Source organism: Triticum urartu, chromosome 4A (genome assembly GCF_056163025.1).
Source record: "Triticum urartu cultivar PI428250 chromosome 4A, HENAU_Tu73, whole genome shotgun sequence".
Lineage (NCBI taxonomy): Eukaryota > Viridiplantae > Streptophyta > Magnoliopsida > Poales > Poaceae > Triticum > Triticum urartu.
In genome coordinates, this window is record NC_141876.1 from 153,162,315 (window position 1) to 153,179,986 (window position 17,672).

At 55.7% G+C, this 17,672-nt stretch overlaps 1 protein-coding gene across 1 annotated transcript; it reads left to right on the plus strand.

Annotated features, from left to right (window-relative positions):
* The first annotated feature begins 16,428 nt into the window (after nucleotides 1–16,428).
* LOC147975204 (uncharacterized) lies at nucleotides 16,429–17,043 on the plus strand. Its single transcript, XM_087520316.1, has one exon. The coding sequence runs from the start codon at nucleotides 16,429–16,431 to the stop codon at nucleotides 17,041–17,043; it is 615 nt and encodes a 204-aa protein (XP_087376442.1).
* The last annotated feature ends 629 nt before the right edge of the window (nucleotides 17,044–17,672 follow it).

Below are 17,672 nucleotides of genomic sequence, written 5' to 3' on the forward strand. Positions count from 1 at the left end.
TCCTGCTTCAGTACGGCGACCTCCGCGGTTAGTGCGACGGACGCCAGCAGAGAATCCTGCATATGCATATTGACATACTTATATTAGACTGCTGTGATATTATTTGATCCTCTGTTCGGCTTTTCTTCACGAACACCGGACAAAGCATCAGGGGCTACTGTCTATGCGGTAATACTTCTACTACATTTTAAAAAACTTACCTCGAAGCCTGTTAGAAGGCTAGCACAGGCTTCAGTCAATCCGCTCTTGGCGGACTGAACCTTTTGGATCACCACACTCATGATAGTGCGGTGCTCCTCCTCGATGGAAGTGCTGCGAAGCACTTCCAACAGATTGTCCGGCACCTCTAGATGGACAGAGGTCGCCGGCACAGGCGTCTCACCCCCCCTTAGAAGGGGACCGCTTGCCCGAGCTCAGAACCGTTGGAAGGTCCGGCGCGGTGTTCGGCTGAGGGCCAAACTTGGAGCTCTCGGGGACCCCGTCCCCTCGGCTCCCGAAGTTCGGAAGGTCGCCTTGAGGCGCCTCCGGGACTGTCCCCCCTTGATTCGGTGCCTCTTGAGACAGCACCTCGGTGTCGTCGGCTAGATGAGGGGAGGTGGTGGTCGGGACTAGATCGCTATCCATGTCCGACGAGCCCAGGGAGCCGTCCGAGGATACCTCGATATTGGCTCGGGGCGGCCTGCACAATTGAGTTCGGCGTTAGGGAAAGCAATGCGACAAAGGAATCCTATGGGTTACTTTGGTATCCGAATACTTACGATCTCCCCTGGGGCTTGGCCCTGGGCAACCACTCGTCTTCACTTTCGTCGGCGGCGGTGGAGCTGTCCGGAAGGAGGGTACTTCCCTTCTTGGACCCTCCGGCCTCCCCAGTTGGGGCGGCCTTCCTTTTCTTGTCTCCCCCAGTTTGTGGGGGAGCCTCTTCTTCCTCTTCCTCGTCTTCGGGGGAAGAGTGCGCCGCAGAATCGTCAGACGGTGAGTCCGACGACGCCTGGCGCCAGGAACTCTTTCGAGCTCCCTTGGCCTTCTTGGTCTTCTCCGGCACCTTATAAGGGGCCGGAGTCAACATCTTCGCCAAAAGGGCGTCTGCAGGGCCTTCGGGTAAGGGAGCCGGACAGTCAATATGTCCGGCCATCTTCTACCAGTCCTGTTAAAGGCATAGGAGTTTAGATCCCACATAGAGTCAATCCATATAAAAATAAATATCTTGTGAAAGGTAAAACAACTTACCGCACTGGCGTGGCGCTTCGCGCTGAATCCGCGATCCTCAGTAATGGGGGGAGGGACCTCGGCGCTCTTGAATATCACCCTCCAGGCATCTTCATGAGTCGTATCGAAGAGCCTTTTCAGAGTTCGGTGCTGCGCCGGATTGAACTCCCACAAGGTAAACTCCCGTTGTTGGCACGGGAGTATCCGGCAGATGAGCATGACCTAGACTATGTTGACGAGCTTGAGCTTCTTGTCCACCATGTTTTGAATACATGACTGGAGTCCGGTCAGCTCTTTCGAATTACCCTAGGACAGGCCCTTCTCCTTCCAGGAGATGAGCCGCATGGGGGCGCCGGACCGGAACTCGGGGCCCGCTACCCATGCGGGGTCGCACGGCTCGGTGATATAGAACCACCCCGATTGCCACCCCTTTATGGTTTCCACAAAGGAGCCCTCGAGCCATGTTATGTTGGGCATATTGCCCACCATGGCGCCTCCGCACTCCGCCTGGCGGCTGCCCACCACCTTCGGCTTGACGTTGAAGGTCTTCAGCCATAGGCTGAAGTGGGGCTTGATGCGGAGAAAGGCCTCGCACACGACGATAAACGCTGAGATGTTGAGGATAAAGTTCGGGGCCGGATCGTGGAAATCCAGGCCGTAATAGAACATGAGCCCCTGGATGAAGGGATGGAGAGGGAATCCCAGTCCGCGGAAGAAATGGGTGAGGAATACAACCCTCTCATGGGGCCTGGGGTGGGGATGAGTTGCCCCTCATCTAGGAGCCGATGCGAGATGTCGTCGGGCAGGTATCTGGCTCTCCTCAGTTTCTTGACGTCTCCCTCCGTGACGGAGGAGACCATCCACTTGCCTCCCGCTCCGGACATAGTTGGAGAAGGTTGAGATGGAAGTGAGGGCTTGGGCGCTAGAGCTCAAGTGTGCGGGAGCGGATGAGCAGAGGAGGAAGAAGGCGTGGATAAAAAGGTGAATCCTTATCCCTTTATATGGGCGGACAAAACTAAGCGTCCCCACTTGCCTGGTAAAACTCGCTTATCCCCCAAGCGCCGTAATTGATGGCGCGGTTGGGTTACCCATGCCCGTATTGATGAGAATCCCGTAATAAAGGGACACGATCTCTGCTTTGACAAGACGTGTCGAAAAACTACCTCGCGTTATGTGTGGGGCTGGCAAAAAGAAACGGTTCGAATAATCACCGGGCCATGACGTAATGTTGTGTTGCCAAAACAAGCTAACGAATTAAATCTGCGAAAACATTATTCTCTCTACGGTGGAGTGTGGAACTTATTTTGCAGGGTCAGACACTATCCTCGTATTCAACTTCTTCTGTAATGTATTCGTAGAAGGAACCCGCCTTGCAATGCCGAAAACAACTACGCGCCGGAATCATCTTCATTGAAGCCTGGTTCAGGGGCTACTGAGGGAGTCCTAGATTAGGGGGTCTCCGGACAGCCGGACTATCTCCATAGGCCGGACTGTTAGACTATGAAGATACAAGATTGAAGACTTCGTCTCGTGTCCGGATGGGACTCTACTTGGCGTGGAAGGAAAGGTAGGCAATACGTATATGGATATCTCCTCCTTTGTAACCGACCTTGTGTAACCCTAACCCTCTCCGATGTCTATATAAACCGAAGGGTTTTAGTCCGTAGGACGAACAATCACAACATACAATCATACCATAGGCTAGCTTCTAGGGTTTAGCCTCTCTGATCTCGTGGTAGATCTACTCTTGTAACACCCATATCATCAATATTAATCAAGCAGGACGTAGGGTTTTACCTCCATCAAGAGGGCCTGAACCTGGGTAAAACTTCGTGTCCCTTGCCTCCTGTTACCATCCAGCCTAGACGCACAGTTCGGGACCCCCTACCCGAGATCCGCCGGTTTTGACACCGACAACGGGATTCTCATCAATACGGATGTGGGTAACCCAACCGCGCCATCAATTACGGCGCTTAGGGAATGATAGGTTTTACCAGGTGAGTGGGGAGGCACACCGCCTCTTCTGCCCTTACAAAGGGACAAGGATTCACTCTTCTCACCCACGCCTTCTTCCCGATTCATTCCCTTCTACTCAGGCTCCAGCGCCCAAGCGTTCATCTTCTCTACCCACAAAAGGCCTTCCAAAGATGTCTGTATCCAGTGCAGGAGGCAAATGGATGGCCTCTACCATCCGAGAGAAGGATATCAAAAAGCTTTGGGAGGCCGGGTATCTGGCCAAGAAAATCAGCCACCGTCTCCCGACGGCGGGACAGATGGTCCCTACACCGGAACCCCACGAGAGGGTCGCATTCCTCCCTCATTTTGTCCGTGGGCTAGGGTTTCCCCTCCACCTGTTCGTTCGCGGCATCATGTACTATTATGGGATCGATCTTCACGATCTGTCCCATAATTCCTTCCTCAATATATCGACATTTATTGTCGTGTGCGAGGCTTTCCTCCGCATCTCGCCGCACTTCGGTTTATGGCTGAAGGTTTTTAATGTGAAGCCCAAGGTGGTGGGCGGCGAGCACGCCGAGTGCGGGGGCGCTATGGTGAGCAAGATGCCCAATGTCATATGGCCAACGAGAACCTTTAATGATTCCGTCAAGGAGTGGCAACAGCGGTGGTTTTACATCACTGAGCCGTGCGACAAGGAATGGGCCGCCTCTCCCGAGTTTCGATCCGGTGCCCCTCTGTGGCTTACATCCTGGGTCAAGAAAGGCCTGGACTGGTCCTCGTCCGACGAACTGTCGGTGCTTCACACGCGTGTTAAAGATATGGGAGATAAGAGCATTGAACTTGTTAATGTAGTCCAGGTGATGTTAGTCCACTAGATACTGCCTTGTCAACACCGGACTTCTAATCTATGGGATTTTGATCCGACCAGGCACCAAACTTTGCGAAGGTTCTTTGGCTCCTCGCACGAGGACATTTGGAAGGTGCTTTTCAAGTCCAGCAAATCATGGTCGGACTCCGCCGAAGACCGCGGGTACCAACTGTCCTGCCCTGCAAGTTCGGTGAGTTTATCAAAGTCTTATATCCGCATGACCCAAAGGAAGCGCTTAACGCATGTTTATTCAACTCCCCGAGAGTTTGACGAAGAAGGCGGAGCGGGTCAATTGTCCGGCCCCGCTGCCCGAAGACTCGGCCATCCCACTTCTGACGAAGATGCTGGTCCCGGGGCCCTACAAGGTGCTGAAGAAGATGGCCGAAAAAGAGGCCAAAAAGACCCGGTGCGGCCTTCATCGTCACGGCACTTCGGACATAATACCCGAAGGCGCTAATGCCCGTTCCGCCTCCGAAGACGATAAAAAGGAGGGGGAAGATGAATCCCCTGTGGGGGGGGGGAGGAAGAGGACAACCTCCACACCCTTGGAGGCCGAACTGCCCAAAAGGGGAAGGGCTTCTCTTCCGGAGGAGTCCACTGCCGCCGTCGACAGCGACCTGGCATGGGATCTCAGGGCCCAGCCCCTGGTCAACTCGTAAGTATATAAAATCCGAGTACGTTTTAAGCGTCCGGACTCATCGTGTCTTAGTATTTAACCTTAAGCCATATTTTTTGGTAGTCCGGTGAGGTCCCGTACCCAACAATCCTCATCGTAGGACTTGCTGAGCTCGAATGCTATGGAGAGAGGGACGCCCCAAAAGGCCCCTTCCTCCAAACAGGTGCATAACACCGAGGCTTCATCCCAGGAGGGCCCGGCCAAGGAGGAAAGGAAGAAACTGTGAAGGCGGCGCCTGGAGGTCAAACCACCGGGGCCGGACACGTGGGGGAAAATATTCCCAAAGGGTGAGACGGCGGGGGTGACCTTGAGTTCGGCTCCTCACCGGATGCAATTCCAGAGGTTTATACGGCTCCAGAATCAAGTAGGCAACCTACTTCAGCTGGAGGGAACGTGCCTATTGTGTCGGCGACCTCTGTCCATCCAGAGGTGTCGGATGCTTTGTTGGTGGCGTTACGAGACGCCTCCATTGTTGACGAACACCGTGCCCTTATGGGTGAGGTGATTGAGAAGATTCAGTCAACCGAGAGTGGACTGAACGAAGCCTGTATCAGCCTTATAAGAGGCTTTGAGTATGTTTTATAAGTTGCCGAAGAGTGTCATAGTATAGATAGTAGCCCCTGATACCCTGTTCGGTGAAAGAGGGAACCGGACAGGGGATCGCATTGATGATCACAGGAAGACTTATTGAATGATATTGATTTCTCTTCTGTTCCAAGCAGATACCTGTATCGGCTGCTGCCTCTCGTACTGCGGAGATCTCCGAACTGAATCAAAGTCTAGAGCGGGAAATAGAAGAAATTGGCCAATTAAAATTGTAGTTGAGGGATAAACAAGCTTTGCACAAGAGTTGCACGCATTTATTGTGAAATAGATGCTTAGTATGAAATAAGCCGCATAATTTGTGCTAGGGGTTATGACCGAAGTCGAGGCCCTCAAAAGGGCCGTTGCCGAGGCCGAGAAAAAGGCGGCCATGGAGCGGACTCTTTGTGAGAAACACGAAGCCAGAGTTATTAAAGCTGAGCAGGAGCTGCAAGAGGCTGTAAGTAAATGCAAGGCCTTGGAGCAGAGTTTAACAGAGAAAGAGTCCAAACTCACCAAGGCGCATCAAGCCACGAGCGACGCCCGGGGGGAAACCCAGAGCACCCTACAGGGGATCCAAGAGGCGAGGAAGATTGTGGCGGGTAAGGATTTTCCCATGTAAAGCAAGTATTTGAAGGGAAAACTACGTTTCTGATTGTGAATCCAGACTTCTCAGGTGTATTTGCCGAGCTACCTCACAGTATATCAGATGCTGTGCAATTCTACAGAGCCGAAGGAAGGAACACCGCTGATAAGCTGTTTTGGTCGCAGTATTTGGCACCGAATTATCTGGTGCCTTTTGCCGATCAACTAAGACAGCTGATCGAACTGCATAAGGCGGCGGAACTAGCCATGAAAGATATGGTTATCCGGCTATGGCCTGCCGAGCCGATTCCAAGGAGCTACTTCGGGCTCGTGAGGCGGCTTATAAGTGCTTGCCCTCGACTTGACGTCATCAAGCGGTCGGCCTATATAGAAGGAGCGCGAATGGCCTTCGCCCTCGCAAAGGTGCACTGGGGGGAAGATGGATGCTGAAAAGCTAGTGACCGAGGGACCGCCAGAGGGGAAGGAGCACCACAAGCTCGAATTGTATTATAAGAGTGTCCTGAAAGGATCCTATCTTGCAACGGGGCTATGTACCAAGGACATCATATTTCCATGAGTGCCGATAATGTTGTCCTTTGTAATGTTTTAACAAGGTCGTTTATATGTCACCTGTTATGTAAAAGTTTACCCTCCTGTGCAGCCGTTTGTATGCTAAGGCTGAGAGTTGGCCAGTCATCAGCTTCTGCCCCCACGTAAGAAGTACAGGGGTGTTTGGGATAAACCTAAGCACTCTTTATCCCAGTTTTGGGTCCTCCGAGGGAGGTGCTCAGCACAACGAACCAGGCAATCAGACTATAGGACTTTATCACTCTCACTTAGCCATAGGAGCTTTAGTATGATTGGCGCAGCCCCATGTGTTCGGAAGACCGTACTAGGGGCTCCATAAGCGCCTGATCAGAGAAAAAGGCGATCCATCGCACGCTCCATTGGTTATGGCATTATGCAGGAGAAATCCTTAAAGATTTTGTGACCGCTCGAACAGCTGACCAGCTCTCGCCGTATCATGACAGTCAGTTTTTGGCTTTCTCTACTGAGGTGCTCATCCGGAAGAACCGGGACACAATCGCAGTAGTTCTCCTAGTGCTACCTTAGCCGATATAGCGGAATGCAAGGTACCAAAACATGGGAGCCGGGCAAACCCAACTATTGACCCAAGACATGATTCGGAGCTGATGCATATAATGCTATTAGTTCGGGGTGCCGAACTTCCATGAAGGTGTTCGGACTTTTATTGCCGTGTTACGTGGAAAACGAAGCCCCTGGCATATTTAAGGCATGTCGCTGTGTACGGATGCCATTTGACAAAATGATTTCGATAAGAAATAATCAGCAGATAAACGTCATATAAATCCACATGTTGTATTTGAATAATACGTCTATGCGTATGGGTACAAGTAATGTGATAAAAAAGGAGTTGTGATAGCAGAACCTTCTATGACCAGGGGGGAGAGGTTCAGTGCGGATCCGTATTGTAACCGGACGTTTGCTACGGGGAATGTCTAAGGATCCCCTGACGCGTTCGAGCTGCCTCTATGGAGTCCGTCCTGGTCGGTGCAAAGGTGAACCTGCAAAGGAAATATAAGAAATGTTTGCGTGCCGGAGGGTGGTTGAACCGCTGAGTTCGGCCTGTCATGGCCTTCACCGGAGTGTTTAGTTGAGCTCTGGATGAGCCGGGGTATCCTTCCGCGAAGTAGTTCGGAGCCCCTTGAGGCTGTCCGGGAGCCTGGGCATCGACTTGAGGTTCAGCTGCAAGGTGCTGCTCGTTGTTCCTGCTACTAAGGCAGTGATGTATTTGTTGGGGCCGAAGGAAGGTTCGGCCTTGCCATGAACCGTGATGACGCCGCGTGGACCGGGCATTTTGAGCTTATGGTAGGCATAATGTGGCACCGCGTTGAATCGAGCGAACGCGGTTCGCCCGAGCACTGCTTGATAGTCACTGGTATGATGCCTCTAAAAGTGGCTTTAGTGGGCTTGATCGCTGAATGATTGATGCTCATCTTGCGCACTGTGTCCTGGTAAAGCAAATTTAAACTGCTACCTCCATCCATAAGGACTCGAGTGAGGTGGAACCCGTCTACTAGTGGGTCGGGGATTAGTGTGGCTGGATTGCCCCGATTGGCGTTAACCGAACGATCCAGGGCAGTTGAAGGTGACCGGCCCTAGCTTATATTGTGGGACGTCAAGTTCCGTTGAGCCGCCGTCCCTAAGGGTGCATCTCTGGTCCAAGTGGGCAATTTGGGTGGTATTTACCACATTCACTGATTGAATATGGGGGAAAATTTCTTTTGCCCTCCTGTGTTCGGCGATCTGGGCTCTTCATCGCTATCGTCGCTTTGAGACCCCTCTCCGTTTTTGGCGCCTGCCTCACCGGCTTGTTTGAATACCCAACATTCTCTATTGGTATGGGTGGATGGCATTTCTGGGGTGCCATGAATTTTGCATTGGCGAGCGAGTATGCAGTCCAGACTGGATGGACTCAGATTTGTATTTTTGGGCGGCCCTTTCCGCTGACCGGACTTTGAGCCCCTGAACCCGGCATTAACTGCCGTATTTTTGGCGTTTCGCCATATTTGTGGAGCTTGTGTTATTGCGTCGTGGTTTGCCGTTGCTATCCCTGGCTTGTGATATGCCAGGTTTTCTAGCTGTATTGGTACTACGAGCCAACCAACTATCTTCGCCCGCACAAAAGCGGGTCATAAGTGTCGTGAGGGCTACCATAGATTTTGGCTTCTCTTGGCCGAGCTGCCGGGTGAGCCATTCATCACGGATATTATTCTTAAATGCCGCTAAGGCCTCTACATCCGGACAGTCGACAATTTGGTTCTTCTTGGTTAGGAACCGGGTCCACAGTTTCCTGGGCAATTCCCCTGGTTGCTGAGTTATATGACTTAAGTCGTCAGCGTCCGGCGGTTGCACGTAAGTTCCCTGGAAATTATCCAGGAATGCCTCGTCCAGGTTCTCCCAACTTCCTATGGAGTTGGCCGGCAAGCTATTGAGCCAATGCCGAGCCGGCCCTTTGAGTTTGAGCGGGAGATACTTGATGGCATGTAGGTCATCCCCGCGGGACATATGAATGTGGAGGAAGAAGTCTTCTATCCATACCGCGGGGTCTGTAGTGCCATCGTATGATTCGATGTTTACGGGTTTAAACCCTTCTAGGAATTCTTGATCCATTACTTCATTAGTGAAGCATAAGGGGTGTGCGGCGCCTCTGTGCCGGGCTATATCGCGAGGCGGTTCATATGAGTCTTGTCTGCCGTGTCCGGCTCGGCCGGATTTGCTTTTACTGTATCTGGCGTGATGATCATCGTCGCGTATTGGTGCGTGCCCCTGTGATCCGTAGATCGATCTTGCATGTTTTGCCTTGTTTTCCAATACGTCTCGCAGGTCCCGTGTGTTGCCCCGGGCCTTGGTATTTTTGTTTGAGTGGCGGTGGGGTGCAGGCTAAACTTCAGGCCAAAACGCCTCTCTAGCTCGGCCACGAGGTGGTCGGTCAGCCGCATCGTACACTGGTGATGTAGGTTTCATTGCTTACTCCTCGAAGTGGGGTAGCAACCTGCGCTTTGGGTAATTCTTGGAGGGGCGCTCGAGTTCGTATTCCTCGGCCGGAAGGACTTTGGTCCTTCTATCTGCTAGCAGATCTTGATCAGCTTGAAGTTGTTGTTGCTTTTTCTTCAGGCTATTTGCTGTAGCCATAAGCAGGCGCTTGAAGTGCTCCTGCCCGACGGGATCCTCAGGAACGATAAATTCTTCGTTGCCGAGGCTCACCTCGTCTTCGGAGAGAGGCATGTAATTGTCCTCCTCCGATTCTCCATCCGCTGCCCGCTCTGGAGGGCCAGCTTGTTCACCCTCCTGCTCTAAATCGTGCTGGAGGTGATTATTGTCGTCTTCGGCATTATCCGGAGTGTTATTGTCTCTTGTGCCGGTATCGCTACTTTTGCTATGGCGGGTCTTAGAGCGGCGCCGCTGATGTCGGCGCTTGGGTTGCTTCTTCGAGGGGTCTTCCTCCGCTGTCTCGTCGCCATTGCCTTCTTTGGGGGTGTCCACCATGTATATATATATCATATGATGAGGTGGTGGTCCAGTGCCCTGTGGGCGGTGGTTCCTGTTCGTCTCCTACATCGCCGTCCATACAGTCGACGTCTTCGAAGTCGAAGTCGAGCATGTCGGTTAAATCGTCGACAGTGGCTACTAAGTGGGTGGTAGGTGGGCAGCGAATTTCTTCGTCGTCCGCATGCCATTCTAGCCGGACAGAGTTCGACCAAGGCTCTCCCGACAAGGAGTGAGACCTTAATGAGTTTAGCACATCGCCGAAAGGCGAGTGCTGAAAGATATCCGCGGAGGTGAACTCCATGATCGGCACCCAGTCGGATTCGATAGGCATGGATGCAGGCGGCTCGGAGTTCGTGGCCGGAGACGAATCCAGTGGTTCGGCGACACGGCTCTCGTAAGGGGTGAAGTCAGTATCTGGCTCCATCACCACTGAGAGTGCGGCCTCCCTGGCAGGGTCTATCCTTCCGTCCTTGGGTGGCGCAATTTGCTCTGGATTGAAGGCCGGAGTAGTTGCAGATGCGATCTCCCGAACACTGTCCGACGGTAGAGTTATGTCGGGCTCGTCGTGACTGTGCGGCGCACCTGCACAGGCTCAAATCCGTCGAAGATAAAGTCTCCGCGGATGTCGGCAGTGTAGTTTAAGTTTCCGAATCTGACCTGATGGCCAAGGGCGTCGCTCTCAATCTGCTCCAGATGGCCAAGCGAATTGCCCCGCAGTGTGAAGCTGCCGAATATGAAGATCTATCCGGGGAGAAAAACTTCACCCTGGACCGCATCGTTACCAATGATCGAAGGATCCATCAAGCCTTATGGTGACGACACAGTGGAACTCTCAATGAAATCACCAATGTCGGTGTCAAAACCGGCGGATCATGGGTAGGGGGTCCCAAACTGTGCGTCTAAGGCGGATGGTAACATGAGGCAGGGGACATGATGTTTACCCAGGTTCGAGCCCTCTTGATGGAGGTAATACCCTACGTCCTGCTTGATTGTTCTTGATGATATGAGTATTACAAGAGTTGATCTACCACGAGATCATAGAGGCTAAACCCTAGAAGCTAGCCTATGGTATGATTGTATGTTGTCCTACAGACTAAACCCCCCGGTTTATATAGACACCGGAGGGGGCTAGGATTACACAGAGTCGGTTACAAGGGAGGAGATCTACATATCCGTATTGCCTAGCTTGCCTTCCACGCCAAGGAGAGTCCCATCCGGACACGGGACGAATTCTTCAATCTTGCATCTTCATAGTCCAACAGTCCGGCCAAAGGATATAGTCCGGCTGTCAGGAGACCCCCTAATCCAGGACTCCCTCAGCACCCCCGCAGAGAAAGAAGGAGACTTACTCTGACTCTCCAACGAGTCGGCGGCACATTGATCCAACTCCTGGACTCTGGAGTTGAAGGCGGCTGCACAGAAGTTATGATAATCCTGCGGCAAATATATTAGCACTCGGAGCTCGCTAAGTAGAGTTCCGAGCCGCCTGCTCAGTAGCCGGCCTGAAACTCGGGGACTACACCCAGTGGGTGCGCCAGCGCGCCCCCACGAAGAAGTACGAGAATTAAAAACAAAGGAGAAAGAAGTGTATCCGGATGGCCTCTCTTGACTCCAGGAACGCCTTGTTGCAGATCTTGAGAGCGTCGGCCTCGGCGCGGAGTTTGGCTTGAACGTCCAGAATCGCCTTGTTCAGAGGGCTCGTTTCGCCTCCCCGCACCCACCCAGTGGGCGCGATGTTGGTCGCCTCGGTGTCCGGGAACGAGGAGCTCGCGGTGCCAGCCTCCAGCGGGCGCGGCGCCGAAGCCGCTTTCGCAAGCCGGCGGCGTAAGGGTGTGCGGACCCCGGGAGTCGGGCCCGTCACCATATTGTTTCCGGCTGGTGGTGCCGGCGGGTCGACCAGCTGCTTGTCTCGCGCCTCTTCAGAAGGAGGTGGCGGGGGCACAATTACATCCGGCATGGCGACGCCGCTGCTATCCCTTTCCATAATAGGGTGCTCGCCACCGGCTTCCCCAGTCTGTGCCACGAACTCTGGTGGTGGCGGCGCAGAGTTCAGGGGGACAATAAACATCGCCGACTGGCGATGCGCGGCTTCTTCAGCATGCTTCTTCGCCGCGTCGGCAGCCTCGGCGTCCGCCAGCTTCCTCAAGGCGGCGGCCTCCGCCTTGTCAGCTTCCGCCTTCTTTAGGCGTTCGGCTTCCCGCTCCTAACGCGCCTCCCGCGTGTTCCGCTCCGCCGCCCCCGGGAGGTCGGTGGCCGGATCGATCCGCCGGGTGGTGGTGGAGGTCTCCGCCGACCTCATGATGGACCCGACGGCCGACTTCTCGAGAGAGAGCGGAGCCCTAAAAATCATGAAAATAAAGCAAAGGAAGTTCAGAAATAATCAATAAGAAGGAAAGCACAAGGGAAAGAAACTTACGCCGACACCATAGGGGTGCCTTGGGGAGCTTCTGGTACTTGGCCGCCTTCGCTGCGGCCTCCTTCCGCTTGGTCGCAGCGTTTGGATTCTTGGGCTTATTCGGCATGCTGCCGAACAAGGCTGCGCCTTGCTTACGCTTACGCGTGCCGCCTCGAGCAGTCGACTCGCCGGAGGGGCCCGCGTCCGCCTTGCCAGCACCTCGCACAGGGCGCGGCTCTTCTTCATCTTCATCATCATCAGGCTAGGTCTCGATGCCCACTTTGTCGGAGCCGGCTGCCTCGTAGACGCCGCCCGCCGTGGTGTCCTCCAAGGCGGCCACCCCCAAGTCGGGGTCGTCCACGTCGCTCACTGCCTGGTCTAGCTGGTAGTCACCACCCGCCCCTACGAGGGCGGCCGTCATGTTCGACATATAGATCTGTTTCAGACAATGGGAGGCCGGCTTATCAAGACCAAAATCAAGACTAGGGCAAGTATCACAGAAAGAGAATTGGCAAACTTACCGTAGGTGGCGGGTCCGCGCAAGAATATGGCCGCTTGCCGAAACTCCAAGGCCCCTCCAGCCTGAGGCCGGATATCTCGTTCACCAAGTTTGCGACTTCGGCGACTGGCATCTCCTTGGTGCTCAGCCGGCACGGGTCGCGGTGCCCGCTCATCCGGCTGATCAGGTGTGGCCGGATTTGGAGCGGGAGAACCCGGCGCTCGACGAAGGCGACCAGCAAGTCAACGCCCTGAGGCCTTCGGTGTTGATCAGCTCCCGGAGCCGTTGGATGGCGGTGGCACCGTCTGCCGACACCGGCTTCGGTTTGTAGCCCCAGCTAGCCCGGGGCTCGGCAGGCGGGCCGGCTTCATAGGCCGGCAGGTTGAGGAAGTCGGCTGCCGGGTCTACGTTCTCCACGTAGAAGTAAGATTGCTACCACATCTTGACCGACTGCGGCAGCTTGATGATGGGGAAGGCGTTTTGCGGCGACGGTCGGCGAACTGCAACAAAGGCACCGCACTGGGCAACCACCTCCCAGACGGAGGTGCCCAGTTTGGTGTAGAAGAAGGCTCCCCACAGCTAGATGGTGGGGAGAATGCTGAGGTATCCTTCGCACATCGTGACGAAGGCGGCTAGGAGCATCACGGTGTTGGGCATGATGTGATGGGGCTGGAGGTGGTAGAATTCAAGGAATGAGCGAAGGAAGTCGCTCGTCGGCAAGTCGAAGCCCCGAATAAAGTGCGAGCGGCAGACGACCCGCTCGCCCTCACCTGGCGCGGACAAGATTTCTCCCTCCGGCGGCACACGCGCCTTCACGTGGTCCACGCCGGGGAGATGCCGCGTCTCGCGGAGGAAGGTTATGTGATCCTCGTTGACGTTGGATCCGTCCAAATCTCCTCCTCGCTCGCGTGCCATGAAGAGCTCGACGAAGAAAGGCGCAGCGAGGAAGCTGAGAGTGGGGCGGAGCAAGGAGGCTCGGGCGAACGGGCTCGAAGGAGACGAACTGCAGCAGCACTCCGGCGTAGCTCGGGGGGCGCTGCGGCAAAGGAAGAAGAAGGAGGCAATGGCGGGGTAGAGGGGCGCGCGTGCTCTGCCGCTCTTTCTCCCCCCTACTTATAGCCTGTGGGCTATGAAGCCGAGGGGGCGGGCATGAGATCGTGGGATTAATTGTGCCCACGACCCCACGTCCCCACCTTTATCGCGCAAAATTACTGCACGCAGTAACTCCACGGGTGAACGAAACATCCCACCTCGGCCGCAGCGGATCCGCTCGCGTGTCGAGGCCCAGTGGTGGTGGGCCCGGCCTGCTGAGGCGTCCCATCGCGCGCGTGGGCTCACAGGCTGACCCGGCCCGCTGGCACCACGTGGCGTGCCCATGACAGGTGGCTGATCGAGAAGCTTAGCCAGCACGCCACCTGGTTCCCGCCGATGCATTCGAAATTCCAGGAAGATCCGACTGGACGTGTTCGACTCTCGCCAAACTGCTTCCCGGGAGTCGGACGAGGTTTCTTTCAGAGCACCCGGAGGAGGAAACTGTTGAGGCTCCTTGGCACATCAACCGCGGCGCCTCGCCAGCTTCGGGGACTACTGTCGGAGTTATGGGCCACGGGTAGCCTAAGCCGAGTCCCGGAACCTTTCAAGACATCGGGCCGGCTGCGCCCCTCAAGGCGTCCAGATGAAGCGCCACCTTCTGGTGGCCGGCTGACTGAACGACCGACTACTAGAAGGTGGCCATGCTCAGGAAGGCGTCTCCAAGACAGGCCGACTCCTGGCAAGCGGCCTCCAGAGAGGCCGACTCCCAGCAGTCGGCCCACGGTGCCCTCAAAGTCTGCACCCCCATTAAAGAAGACATGATAGGGTGAGGCGACGGCGTAGCCCATCCCCCCCTAATCCGGGGCGTGCGTGGCCACAGTGCCTCGTACCAGCGGAGATCTCTGCCCAGCGCGGCACTGTTGCCACTCCGCCCTTGACGTGACTCCTGACAAGCAAAGCCCTGCTCCCATGACCGCCTGTCGGTACGGCCCAAGGACGGCGGGCCCTACCGGTCAGCGAGAGCCTGAAGACAACGGGAGCCACACCAGTCGGACCCGAGGGAGACCGGCTCCCAGCAGCCGGCTTGGTCCATCCCCAGGGGCCCACGTGCCATTAACCAGATAAGATGCAGAGTGGCTACAGTGATCTCCCACCAGGAAGCGGGACTGTAGCCACACCTCCCCGACCAAGCACGCGTCATTAGCAACACAGCTACAGTAATCCATAGCCGGCAGGACCTGCGAGCGGCGGAGGTGGCCTGTCGGCTCCATACCAGACCAGCCGGTGGGGCCCACCAGGCGGCGGGGCCCAGCAGTCGGCGGAGAAGCCGGCGACCAAAGAGACTGATAGCCGGGCCCTACGCCCGGCCAGATTACCATTGTACCCCTGCATCCGGATTACCTATGTTTGGCCCGCGCATCCGGAATGAGCGTTTCCACAAGGGGTTCACACTCCCCCGTGACACCCCCAAGTACAACGGCACCGTCAAGCCGGAGGATCGGCTCATCGACTCCACCACCGCCATCGGCATCGCTGCCGTCTCACTATGCGCTATGCTCCGCTCATGCTCCAAGGTTCAACCCGCACGTGGTTGAACAGCCTGCCGGCAGGCAGCATCAACACATGGGTTAACTTCGAGCAGGCCTTTGTTTGCATCTTCACCGACACGTACAAGCGACCCGGCCGCCCAAGCCAGCTCGCCATGTGCGTGCAGCGGCCGACGGAGACCGGACGCGAGTACCTCACGCGCTGGACCGAGGTCTGGAACAGCTGCGAGGGCGTCCACAAAGTCCATGCACCCTCCTCAAGCACAAGCTCTTGTGCTCCGAGCCGGCCACCATGGCTGCGCTCATGGTGAGACGGACAATTACGCCGACACCGACTCTGCCATGAAGATCCAGGTGGCTCTAGACAAGGCCGACAAAGTGAAGCCGGTTCCCCCTCCCAAGCCGGCCGGTGAAAGCAGCCGACCACAAAACAACCAGCAGAATAACAAGCACAAGGCTGACCAGCCGGCTCAGTGCTACGACAACCTTCTCGTCACGGCCACCTAACAGGCACCCTCGGCCGAGCCGGCCGCCAAACACCGGCAAATCGGCAAGATGGTGTGGCAACCCGCCATGAGCTTCAAGGAGATGCGCAACGCTCCCTGCAAGCACCACAGCGGCACGAGGCTGTCCACACACACGCTTCGGTAGTGCGCCATCACCAAGCGCATCATGCGAGGTGACATCCCGCCTCCTCCGGCTTCGGCTTCGGTAGCGGGCCTGCCCCCTCCACCTCCTCCTCCTCCGCCCCGGCGAGTGGCGCGATGCGCAACGACGTCTACCCGACCAGAACGCGACCTACATCGTCTTCACTAGCCTCGGCAACGACAAGCGTAGTGAGTGCCTGCTCCAGCAGGAGGTGAACACCGTCATCCTAGCCAAGCCGGAGTACATGCACTAGTCAGAGCGCCCGGTCACCTGGATCCGGGAAGACCACCCGGCCATCATGCCGAACCCAGGTGGTACACCCTCGTCCTCAACCCTACCATATTCGCGCCCCAGTGCATGTGCAAGTTCTCTCGGGTCCTCATCGATGGCGGCAACAGCATCAACATCCTCTACCGCGACACCATGACAAAACTCGGCCTCAAGGCCAAAGACTTGGAGCCGACCCGGACAATTTTCCATGGCATCACACCCAACCTCTCCTGCTCCTCGATCGTCCAGATCCGGCTAGATGTCCTGTTCGGCGACAGCAACCATTTCCGATGCGAGCCGCTCTGGTTTGAGGTGGTGGACCTGTCCAGCGCATATCATGCGCTACTAGGCCGGCCTGCACTCGTCAAGTTCATGGCGGTCCCCCACTACGCCTATCTGAAGATGAAGCTGTCATGTTCGAAGGGCCTCATCACCATCACCGGTGACTACCGGAAGTTCCTAGAGTGCGCCCGAGACGGCGCCAGACTGGCCAAGTCACTGGTCATAGCCGAGGAGCGGCGCCAGCTCGACCGGATCATCACACTGGCCAACGAGATACCGTCCGTGCCCGCTCCGGCCAAGGAGACAGCTGACGAGGCCTCGTTCCAGCACTCCGAGGATACCAAGAAGGTCAAGCTGAACCCGGAAGACCCCAGCTGCAGCAAGTACGTTGTCATGGGCACCCACTTCGACAGCAAATAGAAGGCGAGCTCGTCAACTTCCTCCGTGAGAATCGGGATATCTTCGCATGGACCCCAAAGGACATGTCGGGTATTTCGAGGAAGTACGCCGAGCACAAACTCCATGTCCGCAAGGACGCCAAGCCTGTCAGCCAACCCCTACGTTGTTTCTCCGAGGAGAAGAGAAGAACCATCGGTGAAGAGGTCGCCAAGCTTTTGGCGGCCGACTTCATCATGGAAGTGTTCCACCCCGAGTGGTTGGCCAACGTAGTCCTCGTCCTGAAGAAAACCAAGACCTGGCGCATGTGTATCGACTACACCAGGCTAAATAAGGCCTGCCCCAAGGATCCATTCGCCCTCCCACGGATCAATTAAGTCATCGACTCCACCGCCGGCTGTGAGCTCCTGTCCTTCCTGGACGCTTACTCCGTCTATCACTAGATAAACCTGGACCCGTCCAATGCCCTAAAGACGTCCTTCATCACGCCCTTTAGCGCGTATTGCTACATCACCATGTCATTCGGCTTGAGGAACTCCGGCGCCACGTTCCAACGCTACATGCAGAAATGCCTGCTACCACAACTCGGCCGCAACATCCACGTCTATGTGGATGACATCATGGTGAAGACCAAGAAGCACCTCACGCTCCTC

What these genes read in the sequence shown, in the direction of transcription:
- LOC147975204 (XM_087520316.1), top strand. Translation starts at nt 16,429, where the DNA reads ATGTGCAAGTTCTCTCGGGTCCTCATCGATGGCGGCAACAGCATCAAC.